This window comes from Alosa alosa, chromosome 17 (genome assembly GCF_017589495.1).
Source record: "Alosa alosa isolate M-15738 ecotype Scorff River chromosome 17, AALO_Geno_1.1, whole genome shotgun sequence".
In the NCBI taxonomy this organism is placed as follows: Eukaryota; Metazoa; Chordata; class Actinopteri; order Clupeiformes; family Clupeidae; genus Alosa; species Alosa alosa.
This window is the reverse complement of record NC_063205.1, coordinates 14,817,073-14,835,674: the sequence shown is the minus strand read 5'-3', so window position 1 is coordinate 14,835,674 and position 18,602 is coordinate 14,817,073. Positions and strand designations below refer to the sequence as shown.

Below are 18,602 nucleotides of genomic sequence, written 5' to 3'. Positions count from 1 at the left end.
TGGGTAGCCTAGCCGATCTAATATAATTTATACAGTAGGGTACACAAGCTGCATGGTAGGCCTACAGGCTACAATAGTAAGGTTTTGATACATCTTGAAGTTATGTCTTTGTTATGGTAATTGTATGTAAGTTATGTAATATGTATATGTACATAAGTATGTAATATACAATGATATGTCATAGAAGAGAACAGCTTAAATGCTTGATATGCCCATTCCAATCGTACAATGCTGGAATTACTATTTTAAGCATTTGATCATTATAGGACTAACTCATATTTTCGTTATAGACACTGGCAAGCAATAGAGTCTATGACAGAATGGCAAAAACGTGTTGCGGACCCAAGTCTGTGAATAGCCTATTATGTAAATCAGTTTACATCCTGCCTCCGCCCATACCGTCCATCACTGTGGAACTGTGAGGTCGCGCAAGTACGAAAGTAGTCTGTCAGTCGCCAATAGGTTGGACACTTGTCAGAGATATAGGTACATCAAAAACAGTATGCTCTGGAAAGTAACGGTTTGCTGTGGCGCTTGGTTACTGGTTCTGATCTTCAGTGGTGCCATCAGTGCAAAATCCCAGCGCGATCCCAGGACTGTGACTTTCACGCGGACGCTGCGCACTGAGAAGTTGGGTCAAGTGCGTTCCCGGAGCCGAAGGGAAAGCTGGTTTGGCGCGTCCAACTTTGCGTACTGCAGACAACCTTTAGATCCATCAGAACATCAAACGCTGGACCAGAACACCCATGAGGTGAGATACATTTGTTTTAAGTAAATAAACGGGTGAGAGCATAAAATGTAATATATTCCAAGGACTCATAACGGGCTAATTAAGTTTCTAACACACTCTCTCTCTCTCTCTCTCTGGTTAAATAGAATACCAAACAATAGGAAGCTGGGTGTGTGGTGTAGCAGTTTCATTTCCTCCCTAAATGGTTAAACCTAACCAAAATGAAAATGAATGTGTCTTAAATGTTTTTAGACAGGGTTCCATGGTGATGATGGATCTAGCTTCACTTTAACATGGGTTGGCGATGGCACTGGAGTAAGTCTCTGTCTCTCACAGACACAGTCCACTTATCTCTGTATGAGAGTGCTCTACCCTTACATGTGCATACAGGCTTGGATAACCAGGTGAAGGCCATATATGTCTCTCTTGACACTGTTTCTCTCATACACTGCAGGTGATTCTTGTTTTATCCACCATCAGTGGACCACTGGATACATTCTATGAAGGAGGATCCTCACGCCTCTATCGGAGGTAAGTGAAGCAGGCTGCGCTAAGCATGTACTGTAGGTTTCTGTGAATGTGTGTCTTCCTGTGTCAAAAAGACAGCGAGGGACTGATAGGTATACACGTAAAGAGAGTTCATTTGACTGGTGCTTATGTTCCACTCTCTATAGTGAGGACTATGGAAAAACCTTTCACGATATCTCACACGTCATCAACAACACGTTCATTCGGAAGGACTTTGGGGTCAGTGCCGGACCTGGAAACTCAAAACAGGTTAGCAGGCCACCATCTGATGAAAAACGTCTGTGCTTTGTGTATGTGTTTGTGTGTGTATGGCATCTGCACATACATGTGTGGACATTTGTTAAGTATGTTCGGTCCAATATTAAACCAGCACATGACCCAGTTTGGGTAGCTTTCGACCCTGTATTTTTGTGTATGTGGACATGGGTTGTGGCTTTGTAATCACTTTGAGTTTGCCTCACTAATCAGCAAGATTCATCTGATAGTGTTTAGAGCTATTTCAGCTGTTTTAGCTATTTCAAAAGAACAAAGTAGTTTAAACTATCCAGAATAGAATAGAATAGATCTTTATTGTCATTGTCACAGGTAGAATGAAATTGAAAGTCTACGTGCTGAAAACTAGTGTCCTAAGCTATTGTTACAAAGAAACCAAGCACTATTTGAATGTGTAAGAGTTGTATTTAATAGAGGCAGGTATCTACAACCATTGAGATTCAGCTAGCAGCTAATAGCTCAATTGAAATGTGTATGACGCACTGTATATGATGTGGATATTGTGTTGATGCCACAGGTGATTCTCACAGCTGATCTTCCTATCACCAAGACTGAAGGGGGTGTCATTTTCACCTCGGAAGATACAGGCGTGTCCTTCACATCTGTCAGTCTGCCTTTTCACCCTGCTCAGCCAATCACCTTCAACTTCCAGAATCCCAACTATCTTGTGGCTATAAGCACTGATGTGAGTGACCCTTGGCAGGGGACTGTATAGAGTGAGTGAATGATATGATTGAGTGATCTTTTGCAGGGTTTGCAACAGGCGGTACACACTGTAACTCACTGTAACCCAGGTGAAGGCTGTAATTTAGGATCAAAATGTCTAGATTTGATCTTCCTTAACACTATACTATGCAGGTAGACCATGGCAAAGATGCAGACTTAATGGGGTTATTATGAGCAAGCCCTACTTAGCCCGTAACATGGAAAAATGCTAACCAAATTATACCATGTGAAATTTTGATGAACATGCAGATTTTTGAATAATGAAAGCTGATTATGTCTTTATTATTCCTTAATTCCTTAATTTTTATCATCTATTAGTTCCACAGATTGGGTGTGATGAATCAACAGACCTAATGTTACTGAATGAAGTTAGGTTGTTGTTATTGAGGCTGATGTGATGTGGTGCTTTCTTTGCCTAGGGAGGCCTGTGGCTCTCACTGGACTTTGGGAACAGATGGACGAAAGTCCACGAGGGAGCCCATTCTTTTATGTGGTGAGAACAAACAGCCACGGCAACACCTCTACAAAGCCATGTGTGTTTGATCCAGAGCTCTGGTTTTGCACAAACTTGCCCCCGCACAACCCATACACACACCCACACACAAACACACACACACACACACACACACACAAACACACACACACACAAACACACAGACACACACACATACACACACACACACACAGACACAGACACACATACACACACACAGACACACATACAAGCACACACAGGCACACACAAAAGACAGAGAGGTGTGACGGGGCAATTGGAGGTTACATACAGTATCCGCATTTTCACATGCCACACATTGAAGTGAAGTGAAATTTAAGTTGTGTGTTTTTGAACTGAACTAGCTTCTATTTTCTGCCAGTCTATTATTAATCAGGGTTGTGATGTTTTAGTGGTCAAAAATGTGGTGAATGAATAGTTTGGGAATTTTAAGTATTTTTAGAAGTTAATTTCAAATAGCCCCCGAGACATGAGGACAATTCTCTTTGTTTGTGTTGTGACAATAATGAGCTGAATCTCAAATATGCCTTTCTCCTCATCTCTCCAGGGGTGCAAACATCACTCTTTACTTCAGCTACAGTCCCAACGGCACAGGTGAGTCCCATCTATGTTTCAATTAGTGTTGCGCCAATCTCGTTTCTCCATCACTTCATGGGTAGAGTCAAAATGGTATCAGCCATGCACCACTGTTGCAATCTTGGCTTTTCAATTACACAAGAATGATTTGGAAAAGGTGTTAACAACCCTTATCTCCCCCTTTCCTCATCTGTGTGTGTGTGTGTGTGTGTGCGTGCGTGTGGAAAGTTGAGGCTGATCAAAGAGGAGAGCTGTTCTTGAAACGGACAAAGGATCTTGGCCTGACTTTCACAACCATTGCACAGAATATCTTCTCCTTTGGCTACATAGGAGGGTTCCTCTTTACTTCAGTTATGGAGAAACTGGTAAGATGGTGACACAACACACACACACACACACACATTTACTTCTTTCCTGTGATTGTGGCTCATTCTTGATACCTGCATGGATTCCCAGGGGGTCACCACGTGTCATCTATGTATCATCTGACCAGGGGGACAAATTCAACAAAGCTCAACTCCCCTCTGCCTCCACAGAACAGGTAAACAGCCCCACGCGTGGTTTCTGCAGCACAGTAGCCTTACTTAGTGTACTACTAGATAATTTTGTGTAGGTAGGTTTGTCTAGTGTAGGTTGCCACATTTGTTTTTCAAAGCTTCTGCAGAATCAGAAAGGATTTGTTAAGGTCTTTTAACAAGTGAGGACGGTTTGTAACTATTGCCAGTTTGCCACCAGTTGTTCTTGTTCTTCAGAACAAAACCCAGCAATGTTGAAAATAAGTAGTGGCCTTTAACAGAACCCTCTGAGTAAATCTTGCTGGGAGAAAGAAGCAGCTGGTTGAAACATTTGCAGGGTCACACTGAAGCCCTCTACTTAGGTACATTGTGTTTGTGTACCCAAATCCTGGTGACATTATTCACCTCTGTGGGACTGCATGTGCACTTCCCTAAACCCTTATGATATTACTCATTCATCCATGCATTTATACACTTTATTGTACACACACACACACACACACACACACACACACACTAACACACACACACACACACACACACTAACACACACTAACATATTCACAAACATAGCCTGATGTGGAACACACACACACACACACTCTCTCTCACTGCCAGTGGCACAGGTGCCTTGTCGCCCCCAGCTTCTCCATAACGGCCCTTCCAGCAGCATCCTGCTGACAGATACAGAAAAACTGTGCTCTCACACGATGATTAGACACGCACAATATCACGTACACAAACAAACACACATCTCTCTCTCTCTCTCTCTCTCTCTCACACACACATACAGAAAGCAATCATCCATTATCTGACCTGACATCTCGTTCTGTTGTTCCCCACCAGTTCTACTCTGTCCTGGATGGGGATGAAGACATGATCTTCATGCACGTGGACAAACCTGGAGGTAAAGCTGCCATACACTCTTTCTTTCTTTCATTTTCTCTCTCGCTCTAATAATTTGTTACACATCGCTTTCACAGTGTACCCCCTGAGCTGTTCACACCAGCTTCACACCACCATTAGCAGCACATTTCCTTCTCCTCAGCCCTGTCTCAGTGGTTAATTAGTCAGTTTATTTTAACACCTTGACTGTGTTTGCACAAACTCATCAAAACCTATAGCCTCAGTCGCACGTTGAGCACCACCACCAACAGTAGCATCTTAACAGCTCCACCACAAGCGGTGGTGAAAGAGGAAAGACTCGTTTTGCAAGTCTGACATACTGCTGACGAATGGCACAAAAAAGAGCGTTTCTGGCAGACATTGTTGAGTGGCCGTGTCTTTTGGGTCAGTGCAGGTGGAGCCGGATCTGCGGCCTGAGTGTCAGGAGTTCTGTGGGTCGTGGAGATGCGACCGGGAGATAAGGCGGGCGGCAGTGGTGTTGTCTTTCCAAGTGCAGCACTGGCTTCTCCACATGCACAGCCTTGTTAGATCAGCTGACGCATAGGCAGGTGTATCAGGGTATAGCTGTGTGTTTTTCAGGACGCAGGGGACACACACACACACACACACACACACACACACACACACACACATTCAGTATGTAGCTGAATTTATTTAGCTGCTGAAACTTCTAGCTTCTTGGAAACGTATATCAGTTTGTGTGTGTGTATGTGTGTTTGTGTGTGTGTGTGTGTGTATGTGTGTGTGAGAGAGAGAGAGAGAGAAATCGTTTGATAGGGAGATAGAGTAAGTGTGAGAGAAAGAGAACAGAGAAGGAACGAGAAATCATGTATGGCCTTGTTTGGGTGTTCCTTTTGATGTTTTGTTATGACAGTCGAGTGATAATTAATGGCTTTTTCTTATCTACACACATCATGGAAGCTGTGTCAGCTTTTCTTTTACAACTGTGTGTGTGTGTCTGTGTGTGTGTGTGTGTGTGTGTGTGTGTGTGTGTGTGTGTGTGTGTGCCACGTGGCTCCAGAGGACACCTACTATGGGACGGTGTACACGTCAGATGACCGGGGCATCCTGTACTCCAAGTCTCTTGAGCGCCACCTGTTTGGTGGGGAGGGGAAAAGCGACTTCACAAACATCACATCGCTCAGAGGAGTTTACCTCACCAACGTACTGGAAGAAGGTAGGAGAACAACAGATAGCCCCTCTCTACAGTGCAGAGATATATAATCAAATAATATGTATAAGCAAATATTGTATGTATGAATAATATTTTCTTAAATAAATTGTAACAATGGCAAATTTGTCTAAGTTTAAAGTAACACTATGGAAGAATTGACATTTAAGCCCATTGGGATATGGTGGGCAATAGGATATGCAGCTGAATTCATCAGCGGAACGCCTTACCTTGATGAGTAATTTAACCAAGATGAGAGCTAAATTCATATTTAAAAAAAAGAAAATCCTGGAAAATATTGGGTGGGACAAACACCACGCCTATGATGGTTACACATGTAGTGTATAGAAGTACAACGGATATAGTTAAATTATGGAAGATTATCAGGAAGCCACCAGACAATCAACTGTCTAATCAATTGGTATCTAATTATATAATTTTTTGTGTACCAGTAATTATTTGAATTGAACAAGAACTGAATATCTTTTGGATAACCTCCTCTGCATTGCAGATGGCGGCATTCGGACTGTCATCTCATTCGACAGAGGAGGAGAGTGGAGACTTCTGAAGAAGCCTGAGAATGTCAAATGTGGGGCGAATGTTAAAAAGGTTTGTGTGTATGCCATTTGGTCTTTAACATCATCGTCTAGTCATTCAACTGAAATCACCTGAAATCTCTATACTCGAATCAAGAGTGTAGTGTTGCTGGTAATATTTCCACTGTTGATATGTGAAAAGTAGTAGGTTATATCTAGGTGGAATCCAGAGGTGGAAAAAGTACGAAAATATTGTACTCAAGTAAAAGTACCAATACCTTGATGAAACATTACTCAAGTACAAGTTAAAATACCGATCTGAAAATGTACTTAAGTAAAAGTAAAAAGTAGTTCATTTAAAATGTACTTTAAGTAAAAAGTTACTTAGTTACTTTTTTTTTTTTTGGGGGTACCAGAACAACCAGTTTTACCAGAGACTTTCTAATGAGGAGATACAGCACTCAAAAAATCCTCCATAGTAATGCATGGGGTTAGTCAGTTGTCTACAAATATCACAACCAGGGTAGGAACAACGCCATTCATTCCCGGCGTTGGCCGTGAGGCCCCTTTGAAAATCAGAGGTTTACAGGCCACGGTGGCCTTGGTGGCCCCTTCTTTCAATAAGTCCTACAAATAGCAATTTTATTTAGCCTGTGGCCTGTCAAAATAATCTTAGCATTCACGAAATTTATTTAGTCTTTTACGCAGTGGAGAAAGTGACAGCGCAAAGAAAGAAATTGCGCCCAAATTCACCCATTCTCAGTTGAACTACTCGCGAAGTAGCCTATTCATCACACAGACATCACAAGGATCACATGAAAGAGCTTTTTCTCAGCTTTTAAACGATGTTAGCCGATAATTGCTGTGTTGAGCGGTTCATGAGAAAAGTAAATAATATAATTAAATTGAATCATACATTCTACTGAAGGTTTTTGGCGTCCCATGATCTCCCTACCCATTCATCTCGGTGGAATACTTTACGAACCCTTCTTTTAACACATGACAAACCATATATCAGAATAAACAGGAGACCTTACCGAACACAAAGGTGTAAAGCAGTCCCCTGTACAGTTAGCCGTTCAGAGTAATCCAGTTTTGAATTTGCAGTAAAGTTCAACATACATGGATGTCCCAAATTTGGGCTTTAAGTTTTACAATGTGTTTAAATTGTTCCACATGCCGGGCCAAATACAAAATACATGTTAAATATCCAGATATTTAAATCAGAGTACAGCTGACTTGAAAGTAGCCTTAATGATCACAAAATGCTAAGCATGCATCTAGGCTATTTGTTTCTTAAAAGCTTTGATTAAATTGTTCAATACATGATTTTAACAGGCCAAATATAAAATAAATGTTATATATAGCCTAGATATTCAGATGATTTACAGCTCTATGTAATATGTCATGTTTTCATTTCATTTTTTTGTAATGTTTCATACAGTGATGCAGGTCTACTGCAGTGAATAGGCTAAACTTTGATCATTTTTATAGCCTACTACTGTATAGTTAACTTTGGCCTTGGTGCCCTGACATGTGGCCTTTGTGCCCCCACCAAATATGCCCAACTGAAGGCCAAGTGGCCTTGCCCCCAGAATGGTGAAATTCCAAGCCTGATCACAACCCTTCAGCGGCAAAAGCGTTGACATGTGAATACATTGAGCCAATCATGTGGTGTGTTGTAAAATACATTGAGCCAATCATGTGGTGTGCTGTGAAGACATCGTGCCAATCATCTGTTGTGATCTCGCTGCTGGAGCAAGATTGGTGTCGTGAAGCCTTACGCACATGCATTTCTGCCGAAATAGATGCACGAAAAGTGCCCAAAAAGTGTTGCAATATATGGCCGCCGAAGGCTGTAGCTGCAGCAACTCGAGCTAGGTAAAACCGATTGTTTCAGTTTTGTTCATACCGACAGTACTCGGTGATGTTGAGAAATGGAGATCTATGTGAAAAATCACCGGAGTTCTCCTTTAAGTTTGAGCAGTAGTTGATTTTCAAAGTTAGTTGCACTCATCCTTGCGTCGCTTTGCAGTGAACAGTAATCCAACTGAAAAGCCCCTCACAGGCAGCAGAGGCAGGCAGGCCAATGTTGAGTTGTTTTTTTATATTTGGAAACAAGCAGAAGGTTCAGCAGATTAAAGGGCGTCGAACTGGAGGGGGGGGGAGTGGGAAGTATAGGGCCCCAATGGAGGAGAGGGCCCATGAAAAGTGGAACGGGGGGTACAACATTTTCACCAGGCATTAGTAATAACTCAGGTAATCCACACATAAAAAATCCAAACAACTCCATAAGTAGAGTCATGTGTAATGAAGTGGAATAACACAGGGAAAAAGTATTGAACAAGCTAAGAAAAAGCACTAAGGCAAGGAAAGGGAAGGAACGAGCTGGAATCTGTAAGTAGTTAGAGTAGTTATCCTTTCTATCTGTGCAAATTAATATAAGCTTAGTTAGTATATTGATGGGCTATAAAAAGGTTTTTCATTACCAAGGTGTCACACAAGAAACATTTCATGATGGATAAAAGCAAAAAGCTCTCCCAAGACCTTTGCAACCTTAATGTTGCAAAACATATCAATGAAACTGGTTACAGATGCATTTCAAAACTTCAGAATCTTCCAGTAAGCAGCATGGGAGCCATTATCTCCAAGTGGAAGAAACATCACTGCATTATCAACCGCACAGGGCACAGGATCTCACCGCCAATATTTCTGACCAGGAGTCAGAAGGATAGTCAATTCCAAGAGCCAAGGACCACTCTGAGGGCTAGTCCACACGTACGAAACCGATCTTTTTTTCCTCTGTCTTCCCTGAAACCGCATCAAGAATATTTGCGTCCAAACGGATCCATCTCAACACGTTACTTCATACCCCAGGCCTATAGGTGGCACTGTTTCTTTACAGAAATTGAGCAAAATGTCTGTGCTTTACAAGCAGAAAGAGAATAGGCTATGACGAAATGGCTAGTGCAAGGAAACCAGAATTGTTTGTGTGGACTGATGGTGAACTGTCAACTGTAGTCAACTGTAACTAATAAACTTTATTTTACGGTTTTGTGAAGGGTGCAGTCCTGTCCTTTATTTGGCTAAGCGCAGGTAGGCCTACTAATCACCTTTACTTTCTTTGGTTGTAGGATAGTCTGTGATTCACATTAGTTTTGGCTATCACCATGAATTAGGCTACTAAACGCCAAGGCTTACCCAAGTTCTAGGCTATTCTGTCGCCACATTTATAATATTGCTATAAAACCTTCGTTACTAACAGTCATAAAAATGAAATGAAAACATGACATATTACATAGAGCTGTAAATCATCTGAATATCTAGGCTATATATAACATTTATTTTATATTTGGCCTGTTATGAAATCATGTATTGAACAATTTAATCACAGCTCCGCTTTAAGAAACTCAAATAGCCTAGATGCATGCTTAGCATTTTGTGATCATTAAGGCTACTTTCACAAATTCTTAGTCAGCTGTACTCTGATTTACCAATATCTAGGCGATATTTAACATTTATTCTGGGAGCATGAACATGGATGCCTTAGCTGCTGGCTGCAGCAACTCGAGCTAGGACCAAAGTCCTTTTCAGGCAAGAACCTCCACTCGGCGGCCATATTGCAACACTTTTTGGGCACTTATCGTGCATCTATTTCGGCAGAAATGCATGTGCGTAAGGCTTCACGACACCAATCTTGCTCCAGCAGCGAGATCACAACAGATGATTGGCATGATGTCTTCACAGCACACCACATGATTGGCTCAATGTATTTTACAACACACCACATGATTGGCTCAATGTATTCACATGTCAACGTTTTGCCGCGGAAGGGTTGTGATCAGGCTTGGAATTTCACCATTCTGGGGGCAAGGCCACTTGGCCTTCAGTTGGGCATATTTGGTGGGGGGCACAAAGGCCACATGTCAGGGCACCAAGGCCAAAGTTAACTATACAGTAGTAGGCTATAAAAATGATCAAAGTTTAGCCTATTCACTGCAGTAGACCTGCATCACTGTATGAAACATTACAAAAAAATGAAATGAAAACATAACATATTACATAGAGCTGTAAATCATCTGAATATCTAGGCTATATATAACATTTAAAACTTAAAGCCCAAATTTGGAGACATCCATGTATGTTGAACTTTACTGCAAATTCAAAACTGGATTACTCTGGAGCGAACTTACTGCTAACTGTACGGGGGACTGCTTTACACCTTTGTGTTCGGTAAGGTCTCCTGTTTATTCTGATATATGGTTTGTCATGTGTTAAAAGAAGGGTTCAGTAAAAAGTATTCCAACCGAGATGAATGGGTAGGGAGATCATGGAACGAAAAAACCTTCAGTAGAATGTATGATTAAATTTAATTATATTATTTACTTTTTTCAAGGAACCGTTCAACACAGCAATTATCGGCTAACATCGTTTAAAAGCTGAGAAAAAGCTATTTCATGTGATACTTGTGATGTCTGTGTGATGAATAGGCTACTTAGCGAGTAGTTCAACTGAGAATGGGTGAATTTGACCATAATTTCTTTCTTGCGCTGTCACTTTCTCCACTGGGCGTAAAAGACTAAATAAATTTGGCGCTGTGAATGCTAAGATTATTTTGACAGGCCACAGGCTAAATAAAATTGCTATTTGTAGGACTTAAAAGCAGAATATTGAAAGAAGGGGCCACCAAGGCCACCGTGGCCTGTAAACCTCTGATTTTCAAAGGGGCCTCAATGCCAACGCAGAACTACGACGGCCATGGCCGCGCGTGGCCGCCGCGGAAATTCCTACCCTGGTTGTGATATTTGTAGACAACTGACTAACCCCATGCATTACTATGGAGGATTTTTTGAGTGCTGTATCTCCTCATTAGAAAGTCTCTGGTAAAACTGGTTGTTCTGGTACCCCAAAAAAAAAAAAAGTAACTAAGTAACTTTTACTTAAAGTACATTTTAAATGAACTACTTTTACTTTTACTTAAGTACATTTTCAGATCGGTATTTTAACTTGTACTTGAGTAATGTTTCATCAAGGTATTGGTACTTTTACTTGAGTACAATATTTTCGTACTTTTTCCACCTCTGTAGGCTACATGCTGATCATTATCACTAGGCTAGTGGGTTAGGGCGCGATTTCTTTTCTCTCCCTTTCTGTTTTCGTTAGTCTTAACTTTTTTTTTTTTTACTCAAGTAACGGATGGGATTTTTTTTAAATACGATTTTATAAACTACTCTTAAAAAAATACAAAATACACAGAAAAACTACTCAATACAGTTACGTGAGTAAATGTATTTCGTTACTTTCCACCTCTGGTGGAATCTAGCACTGGTAACAGGGAAGGTGTTTGTCTCCTGTGTTTTGCATGTTACAGTGCAACCTGCACATCCATGGGGAGCACAGCCGCTACAACAACATCACCCCAATGCTGCCTCTCACTGACCCCACCGCCATCGGACTGGTCATCGCTCACGGTACCGACTCTCACACATGCATCTCCTAATGTCGCTCCATCTATGACTCTCACACATGCATCTCCTAATGTCGCTCAATCTATGGCTCCCCCGAGGAAATGTTTCTGTCCTGAAAAATGTCTTTTGTTTCGCAAAAAAATTATCTGATTTCCTTCTCCTAATTCCCACCTTTGAGAGAAATTAAGAGTAAAAGAGTAGGTTAATAAAGAAGGTGAACCCGAATTAGTATTTTATTGACTGTCTATGCACAATTTCAACCAAATTTTGCTGCTCTTATTTTTTTCATTATTATATGTGCCCTCTTATTTACTTATTTAAAATTACTTACTTTTATGTTTACTTGAATGTTATGTTTGTCTGTGGACTTAAATTGGTAAAATATGTCTTGTCTTCACCGTGGGATAGTGAGAAACGTAATTTCGATCTCTTTGTATGTCTGGAACATGTGAAGAAATTGACAATAAAGCTGACTTTGACTTTGACTTTGACTTTGATTAGACTTTGTGCTAATCAGTCATGAGGAGGGCTATTTCTCATGCCGTGTTTGACTCCTCAGGCAGTGTGGGTGAGTCTATGTCTGCGATGCGGCCTGATGTATACATCTCCAGGGATGGGGGCTACACCTGGTTCTGCATCCTGAAGGGACCCCATCACTACAGCATATTGGACTCAGGTGGACTCATTGTGGCTGTGGAGGCCCACAAGGATCGGCAGATCAACTCCATAAAGTAAGTAGGGGTCAAAGGTCAACAATGGCTGGGATAGTGTATTGCTTCCAATTTAGAGCTCAGATTGAGTAGTTTTGAGTACATATATATCCTAGACTCTAGAGGTCTATAAATGATAAATTTGCTAAATTTGACAAAAAGTATATTGCATTAAAATTGGAGGACTGCACAGTGCACATGCATGATGGATATTACAACAACCCACAATTTTGTTAAGACAAACATTTCCACATACAGTAGGAAACATATTATATGAAATATCTTATGTATATCTGATATCATTGTGAAAATCCAGACAGTTCAGAGCCTCAACTTAATGTCATTAATATGCATAAATAAATAATGTCACCAGTAATGTAGGTTAATGTCAATATTAAGGGCCTACAGTACGTATGGGAAACCGGACCGAAATGTTTGCATTAATCTTACAATTTAATATTTTATTTATCAATGTACTGTATAACACTGTATTGGATAGCCCGCTTTCACAGACTTTACAGACGTACGTACGCCTTTAAAGATGTACAAATGACTTTACAGTACAGTAAATTATAGATCATCCAAGTAAAGGGTGACCTTTTATTTCATTTATGTGTCCTTTCCTCAGGTTTTCAACAGATGAGGGTCAGTGTTGGAAGTCCTATAATTTCACTGACCACCCCATATTCTTCGCCGGTCTAGCGTCTGAACCTGGCAGTAAAACCATGAACATCAGTGTGTGGGGCTATCGGCCAGAGGATGATGATCAGCCCATGTGGGTCGCCGTGACCATTGACTTTGAGCGTCTACTCACCCGAGAGTGTGAGTCAGTAAATAAAACAAATTCAAACAGCATCAGTCTCATAGGCATGGGCTGTTTGTATGCCACACTGATAAGCAGTAGTGTTGATTCAGTAATCTTCTCTTATGTCACTGCCACATATTCAACGAATCATCTGGCCTTCTCTTTAACTGGACCAACAGAGGATAACCCCACATTGCATGTTCAATACTCAAGATTGAAGGCATCTTCATGTGGTGAACATGTGTCCTTCTGCAGGTCAAGAAAGGGACTACGTGACCTGGTTGGCTCACGCGACGGAGGGCGGAGATTCAGAGACAGATGGGTGTGTCCTAGGCTACAAGGAGACCTATAGGAGGCTCAGAAGACTGGCCATCTGCAGGAATGGGCGGGATTACGTTGTCGTCAGGAAACAGACACCTTGTCCATGTACTATGGAGGATTACATGTGGTGAGGGTGCTGTTTTCCCATGATAATATAACATATACATAATAATAATAACAATAGATGATGATGACTATAATTGATGATGATGATGATGGTGATGGTGGTGATGATGGTAAGCCAGTTGTTGTTGGTCACTTAAAGTAATGTCATTTTTTGTCTTTACAGTGACTATGGTTACTATCGTCATAAGAACAGCTCAGAGTGTGTGAAACAGGCAGACTTCAAAGAAGAGACCCTCGAAGTGTGTGTGCATGGAGTGGTGGAAACGCTTCAGACCTCTGGGTATGACACACACACACACACACACACACACACACACACACACACACACACATACAGAGAGAGAGAGACAGACAGACAGACAGACAGACAGACACACATACACATACAAAGATTTTCTCTGGCAATAAAACACAATAATGCACACACACACAAACATACATATATGCTTAGACTCTCTCCCACTACACCTCTCTCTGTCACACACATGCATAGAAACTCCCTATCTCACTGTTCCGCACACACAACACGTACTGTAGCACAGACTCACTGAATGTCGCCTGTGTGGTTGCAGCTATCGGAAGGTCCCCAGTGATAAATGTGAAGGAGGCTTCTCACCCCTGCGGCGGATCAATTCAGGTCAGAAGCATTGTGGGAATGGCAGTCAGGCCTCGTCCATCAGTCCCAATCCTGAGAAACCTGTGAGTGGTACACACATATTTACATTTATTCAAGGGGATCTGTGGTGCCAGCAGCATTATACATCAGTTAGGTCCGGTCAAACTATTTATTACTTTCTGATTGGACCAGAGGCATTCTTGAGTGGGGATATCCCAGAACATCCCCACTTGGACTCTTCTCCCCTAGTAATCACCCCAACCTGAATTTAAAATCGAGAGAGCAGCGATTTGTTAACGTCACATTTGACAGTCATTGAGTGAGGAAATGGATGGAGTAGGGTGAATGTTCAATTTAGCATGTGACATGTAGACCAGCGAGTAGACAAATTATTGTGTGCTGAAGAAGCACATATAGCCTCTCACTGAGCTTGGCTCTCGTGTGATATGCTGCGTTGCTTGTCAACAGGAGACACCAAGATTAAGCTTGGAACATTTTCTATTGTTTATCAAAATAAATGATAGAAAACACAATTTGATGTCTTTAATTTTGATTAATTGGTAGTACAACTGTTGTATAAATGCAATATGGCATGAGTGAGAGTGGGGTTGGTAAAGGGTATATTCGCAGCTATGGTTACAGCACTCGGGCTCCAGCCGAACCACAGCTGTAGGTATATTCTCACCAACCCAACTCCACTCCTACTTATGCCACATTGCTTAAGCATCCCGACCATATATGGATCTGAGTTCCCAAGGAGACCTTGGTTCTATTCGGCGTTTTGACCACCGTCAGTCATTTCTTGATTCCACCCCCATCTCTCTCTGACTCTCATAACCGAGCCACATAAAAGCAAAAGTCCCAAATTTACTTCAAAAATACTTACATGTATTCATTTAGCAGAAGCTTTTTATCCTGCTAAACAACAATTACCGCAGTGAAAATGTACATTCTTTTATCTAAATGCTGTTAGTATGTTGCTCAGTTGCTCTATCATTTGAGCCATGTGTGAGGTTCACACAATGATTGTATGTATGTTTAGAAAGGATAAAAGAGTCGCAGGGTTGATGTGTGTGAACTTCTCTGTTACTGTCAGGTGGATTCACTGAAGCTGATTGTGGTGTGTGTGACCGTGGGTGTTGTCGCTGTGGTAATTTCTGTGGCAATTCTCATCACTGTCAGGAAGATGATTTCAAGGCCAAGGTGAGATATGTCAATCAGAGTGACAAACAGTCCTATGGCCTTTCTCAAGGGGCAACTTGTCTTACCATTATTGTACTGACTCACAGTAAACAAAAATGATCTGTTAAGTAACCTTTAATGTAGTACCACATCTACCCAACAGGTGGTGCACCTGCATTTACCATCACTAAACACCAACATGTCTGTGAATGGCCTTAGAGTAAAATATATTCTGGATCTCAAGATACTCAAAGTAATACATGAATAATGATATTTTGATATTCTGTTAGAATCTTTAACCAAATAACGACAAAATCAAATGCACTCTTAAAACACATGTGTTGAAAACAACACAACTTCCATTGTTTTTGTCTGTGTCCAGATAGGGACAACAGTTTGGAGTTGTTTCCAACACATTCGTTTTAAGAGTGTGTGCTCAGACCCAAAGAATAGTGGAGCCATATCACTCGGCTGATGAGGATTTGAAATGATTGAAGCTGTGTGATGATGATGATGATGATGATGATGATGACGTGTGATACTGTCCGTCTCTACCCTCCACAGGCCACATGCGTATCTCTTCTCTGCCTTGCGGCTGCAGGATGATGATCAGTGTATTCACCCCGAGCCTGGATCCCAGACCAGCAGCAACCGAGGAAGCTACCAGGCAGACTCAGATGATGTGTGTTTGAACGCACACCACAAATATTTAATCTCTGATTGAGAGCGATAACAATAGGTGTTACGACACACCCCAAATGCATATATTTACTTCCAAATGCCCAGGTGACTTATAAGAAAGGGCTGTATTTGTTGGTGACACTGACAACCGTCCAAAAGACGTTTTTTTTTTTATTTTTTTTAAATCAGCACAATGGCTTTAGTGTCTTAAGTGATACCTACATCTGTTCTGCAACAGGATATCAAACTGCACTTTGCTGCTCTCAAAATAATACCAAAACACTTAATCAAACTGATCACATATTCTCAAATGAAAACACATAATGAACACTACATGATAATGACCATGATTTTAAACACTAAATACTAGTATACTACTGTAGAAAAGGCCTACCAATAATTACAAAAATGTATATTTGAACTTGTCATAAGGGGTTAAGGATAATGCACATTGTTATGATTATTGATCAAATAAAAGTCAAGTTAAAGGCTGTTAGCTACCTAGAAGTTAATTAAGATCAGAAATCAGAATTCACACATGACCTGACAGCCCCTAATGTTATGTCTGTGAGGTTATAGTTACAATGTAAATCCTTTTCCTTGATTTGTCTTTCTTGTTGCTGTCCACAGGAGCTCATTCAATGATCAAATGTACAGAAATGGGATCTTCAGATGAGCTAACTTCTAGAATGAGCTACTCCAGGGTGACTTGCAATCTTTGGATTTCTTGTCTAGTCATGGGGACACAGCTTGGTAGCTTGTCATGCCTTTATAAGGACAACTTTGATGCAGAAATGTGAAATCGCACTTATCTAAACCAGATATTTATTGCTCGACTTTGCTTGAGGCAATATTTGCTCGAGGGTTATTTTCTATTGATAATATATTCAGTTCTGTCTGATCTAAATGTGATCAAAACAAGCACTAGGCATTGGAATATGAAAAAAACAAGCACTTGGCATGAAGACACTTCAACAATGTCATGAGATCAGAACTTAAATGTAATGTAAATTTTACAACGGCATTGAACACGATTCAGCCAATCATATTTAAGGACCGGAAGCATTTTACAAAATAAGTTTATTGCATCTACTGTGAAAAGAACATGATCTGTGGTGTCAGCTATGCAAACTGTCATTTAAATATTTTCAAACCATATCTGCAGGAATATGTTGAGACTGTTTCCTGTTTCCTGTTTTTTGTTTTTTCTTTCCCGATAAAAATGTTAGCTGCTCAATATAACTTCTCTGGCTGCATGTATTATGATAAGTGACGCTGTTTCAATAAATATCCTTTCAACTGCTTAACAGTGTGCTTTGTCATTATTGTGTTATCACTGTGTTATCACCCCACTTACTGGCAGTCTGGTCATGGTATGCTTAATCAACTCAGACAAAGAGCTGACCTCCTCCCATGCAGGAGGAGATGACATCACCACCACAGTCTCATCAGTTTCATCCCTGCCTTTGTTCCCCTCAGGTGTGCAAGTGGAGGCTCTTCACCAACCACCTCCACATGTCCCACAGGTGTAAGAGTCTTGTCCTGCCGTGTTCTGTTTTACTTTATGTGTTCTCTTGTTCACTTCCTGGTTTCCTGTTGCCTTTGTTACTTCCTGTGTCCTGTGCCATGTGTCTCTGTCCCCTGTGCCTATGAGCTTTAAGATGGATTGAAGTCAAATCATTAAAATCATTCATATGCACAGATTCAATTGCAGTTCAATTGCAGGATGTCAATTAGAGAAGATAATTGTAGAAGTTATGTATAAGTGTAGAGGACATATATTGTTGAGTATTAGAAACCTTGGAATTACAGTTAAGTTTTGTTAGGTTCCAGCACACATTGGGATCAAAAGTAACAAAAGAAGCTGATGAAATAAAGGCACTAAACAAGAATTTATATTTCAATGGGGAAAGAATAAGCCAAAACTTAGGATAAATCCAAAATAATACAAAGATGGCAAAAATCTGAGTCTAGGGCTAAGCATTATCAGAAAATCAAAAAAATATGGGAAGAAAAAAGTATCAATATATTAAATAGGAGAGAAAAAGTATTCAAGACTTGGTCATAATATGGTACTTAATGTGACATTGCAATTGGGGGGGGGGGGGGGGGTAATGATAATAACTTAATTTAATTTAACCACCCATCACAGTGAGTGACAGAAGATAGAAGTACACACGGTCTGTTTGTTGTGGTGCTGATCTGACCGTACATGGAA

General features: G+C 40.8%; 1 protein-coding gene across 3 annotated transcripts; it reads left to right on the top strand.

Annotated features, from left to right (window-relative positions):
* The first annotated feature begins 239 nt into the window (after positions 1 to 239).
* Positions 240 to 17,967, top strand: si:dkey-159a18.1 (sortilin). Of its 3 annotated transcripts, XR_007196306.1 has the most exons (22): positions 241 to 751; positions 983 to 1,045; positions 1,185 to 1,261; positions 1,405 to 1,507; positions 2,049 to 2,216; positions 2,677 to 2,750; positions 3,319 to 3,365; positions 3,576 to 3,712; positions 3,805 to 3,888; positions 4,709 to 4,769; positions 5,790 to 5,945; positions 6,451 to 6,548; positions 11,847 to 11,946; positions 12,503 to 12,674; positions 13,282 to 13,475; positions 13,714 to 13,906; positions 14,069 to 14,185; positions 14,478 to 14,604; positions 15,618 to 15,724; positions 16,268 to 16,385; positions 17,015 to 17,088; positions 17,864 to 17,967. XR_007196306.1 is itself a non-coding variant. In XM_048267825.1 (21 exons), the coding sequence occupies exons 1-21, from the start codon at positions 503 to 505 to the stop codon at positions 17,027 to 17,029; spliced, it is 2,460 nt and encodes an 819-aa protein (XP_048123782.1). In that variant the 5' UTR covers positions 241 to 502; the 3' UTR covers positions 17,030 to 17,682. The 3 variants fall into 3 exon arrangements, 2 of the variants coding, with proteins under 2 accessions (XP_048123781.1, XP_048123782.1); XM_048267825.1 differs by lacking the exon at positions 17,864 to 17,967 and having other exon boundaries at positions 17,015 to 17,682; XM_048267824.1 differs by lacking the exons at positions 17,015 to 17,088; positions 17,864 to 17,967 and having other exon boundaries at positions 240 to 751; positions 16,268 to 16,655.
* Positions 17,968 to 18,602: the final 635 nt, after the last annotated feature.

Coding starts and splice junctions, on each gene's coding strand:
- si:dkey-159a18.1 (XM_048267824.1), top strand. CDS start 503: ATGCTCTGGAAAGTAACGGTTTGCTGTGGCGCTTGGTTACTGGTTCTG. Junction 1,262..1,404: donor TCCTCACGCCTCTATCGGAG/GTAAGTGAAGCA, acceptor CACTCTCTATAG/TGAGGACTATGGAAAAACCT. Junction 5,946..6,450: donor CACCAACGTACTGGAAGAAG/GTAGGAGAACAA, acceptor TCTGCATTGCAG/ATGGCGGCATTCGGACTGTC.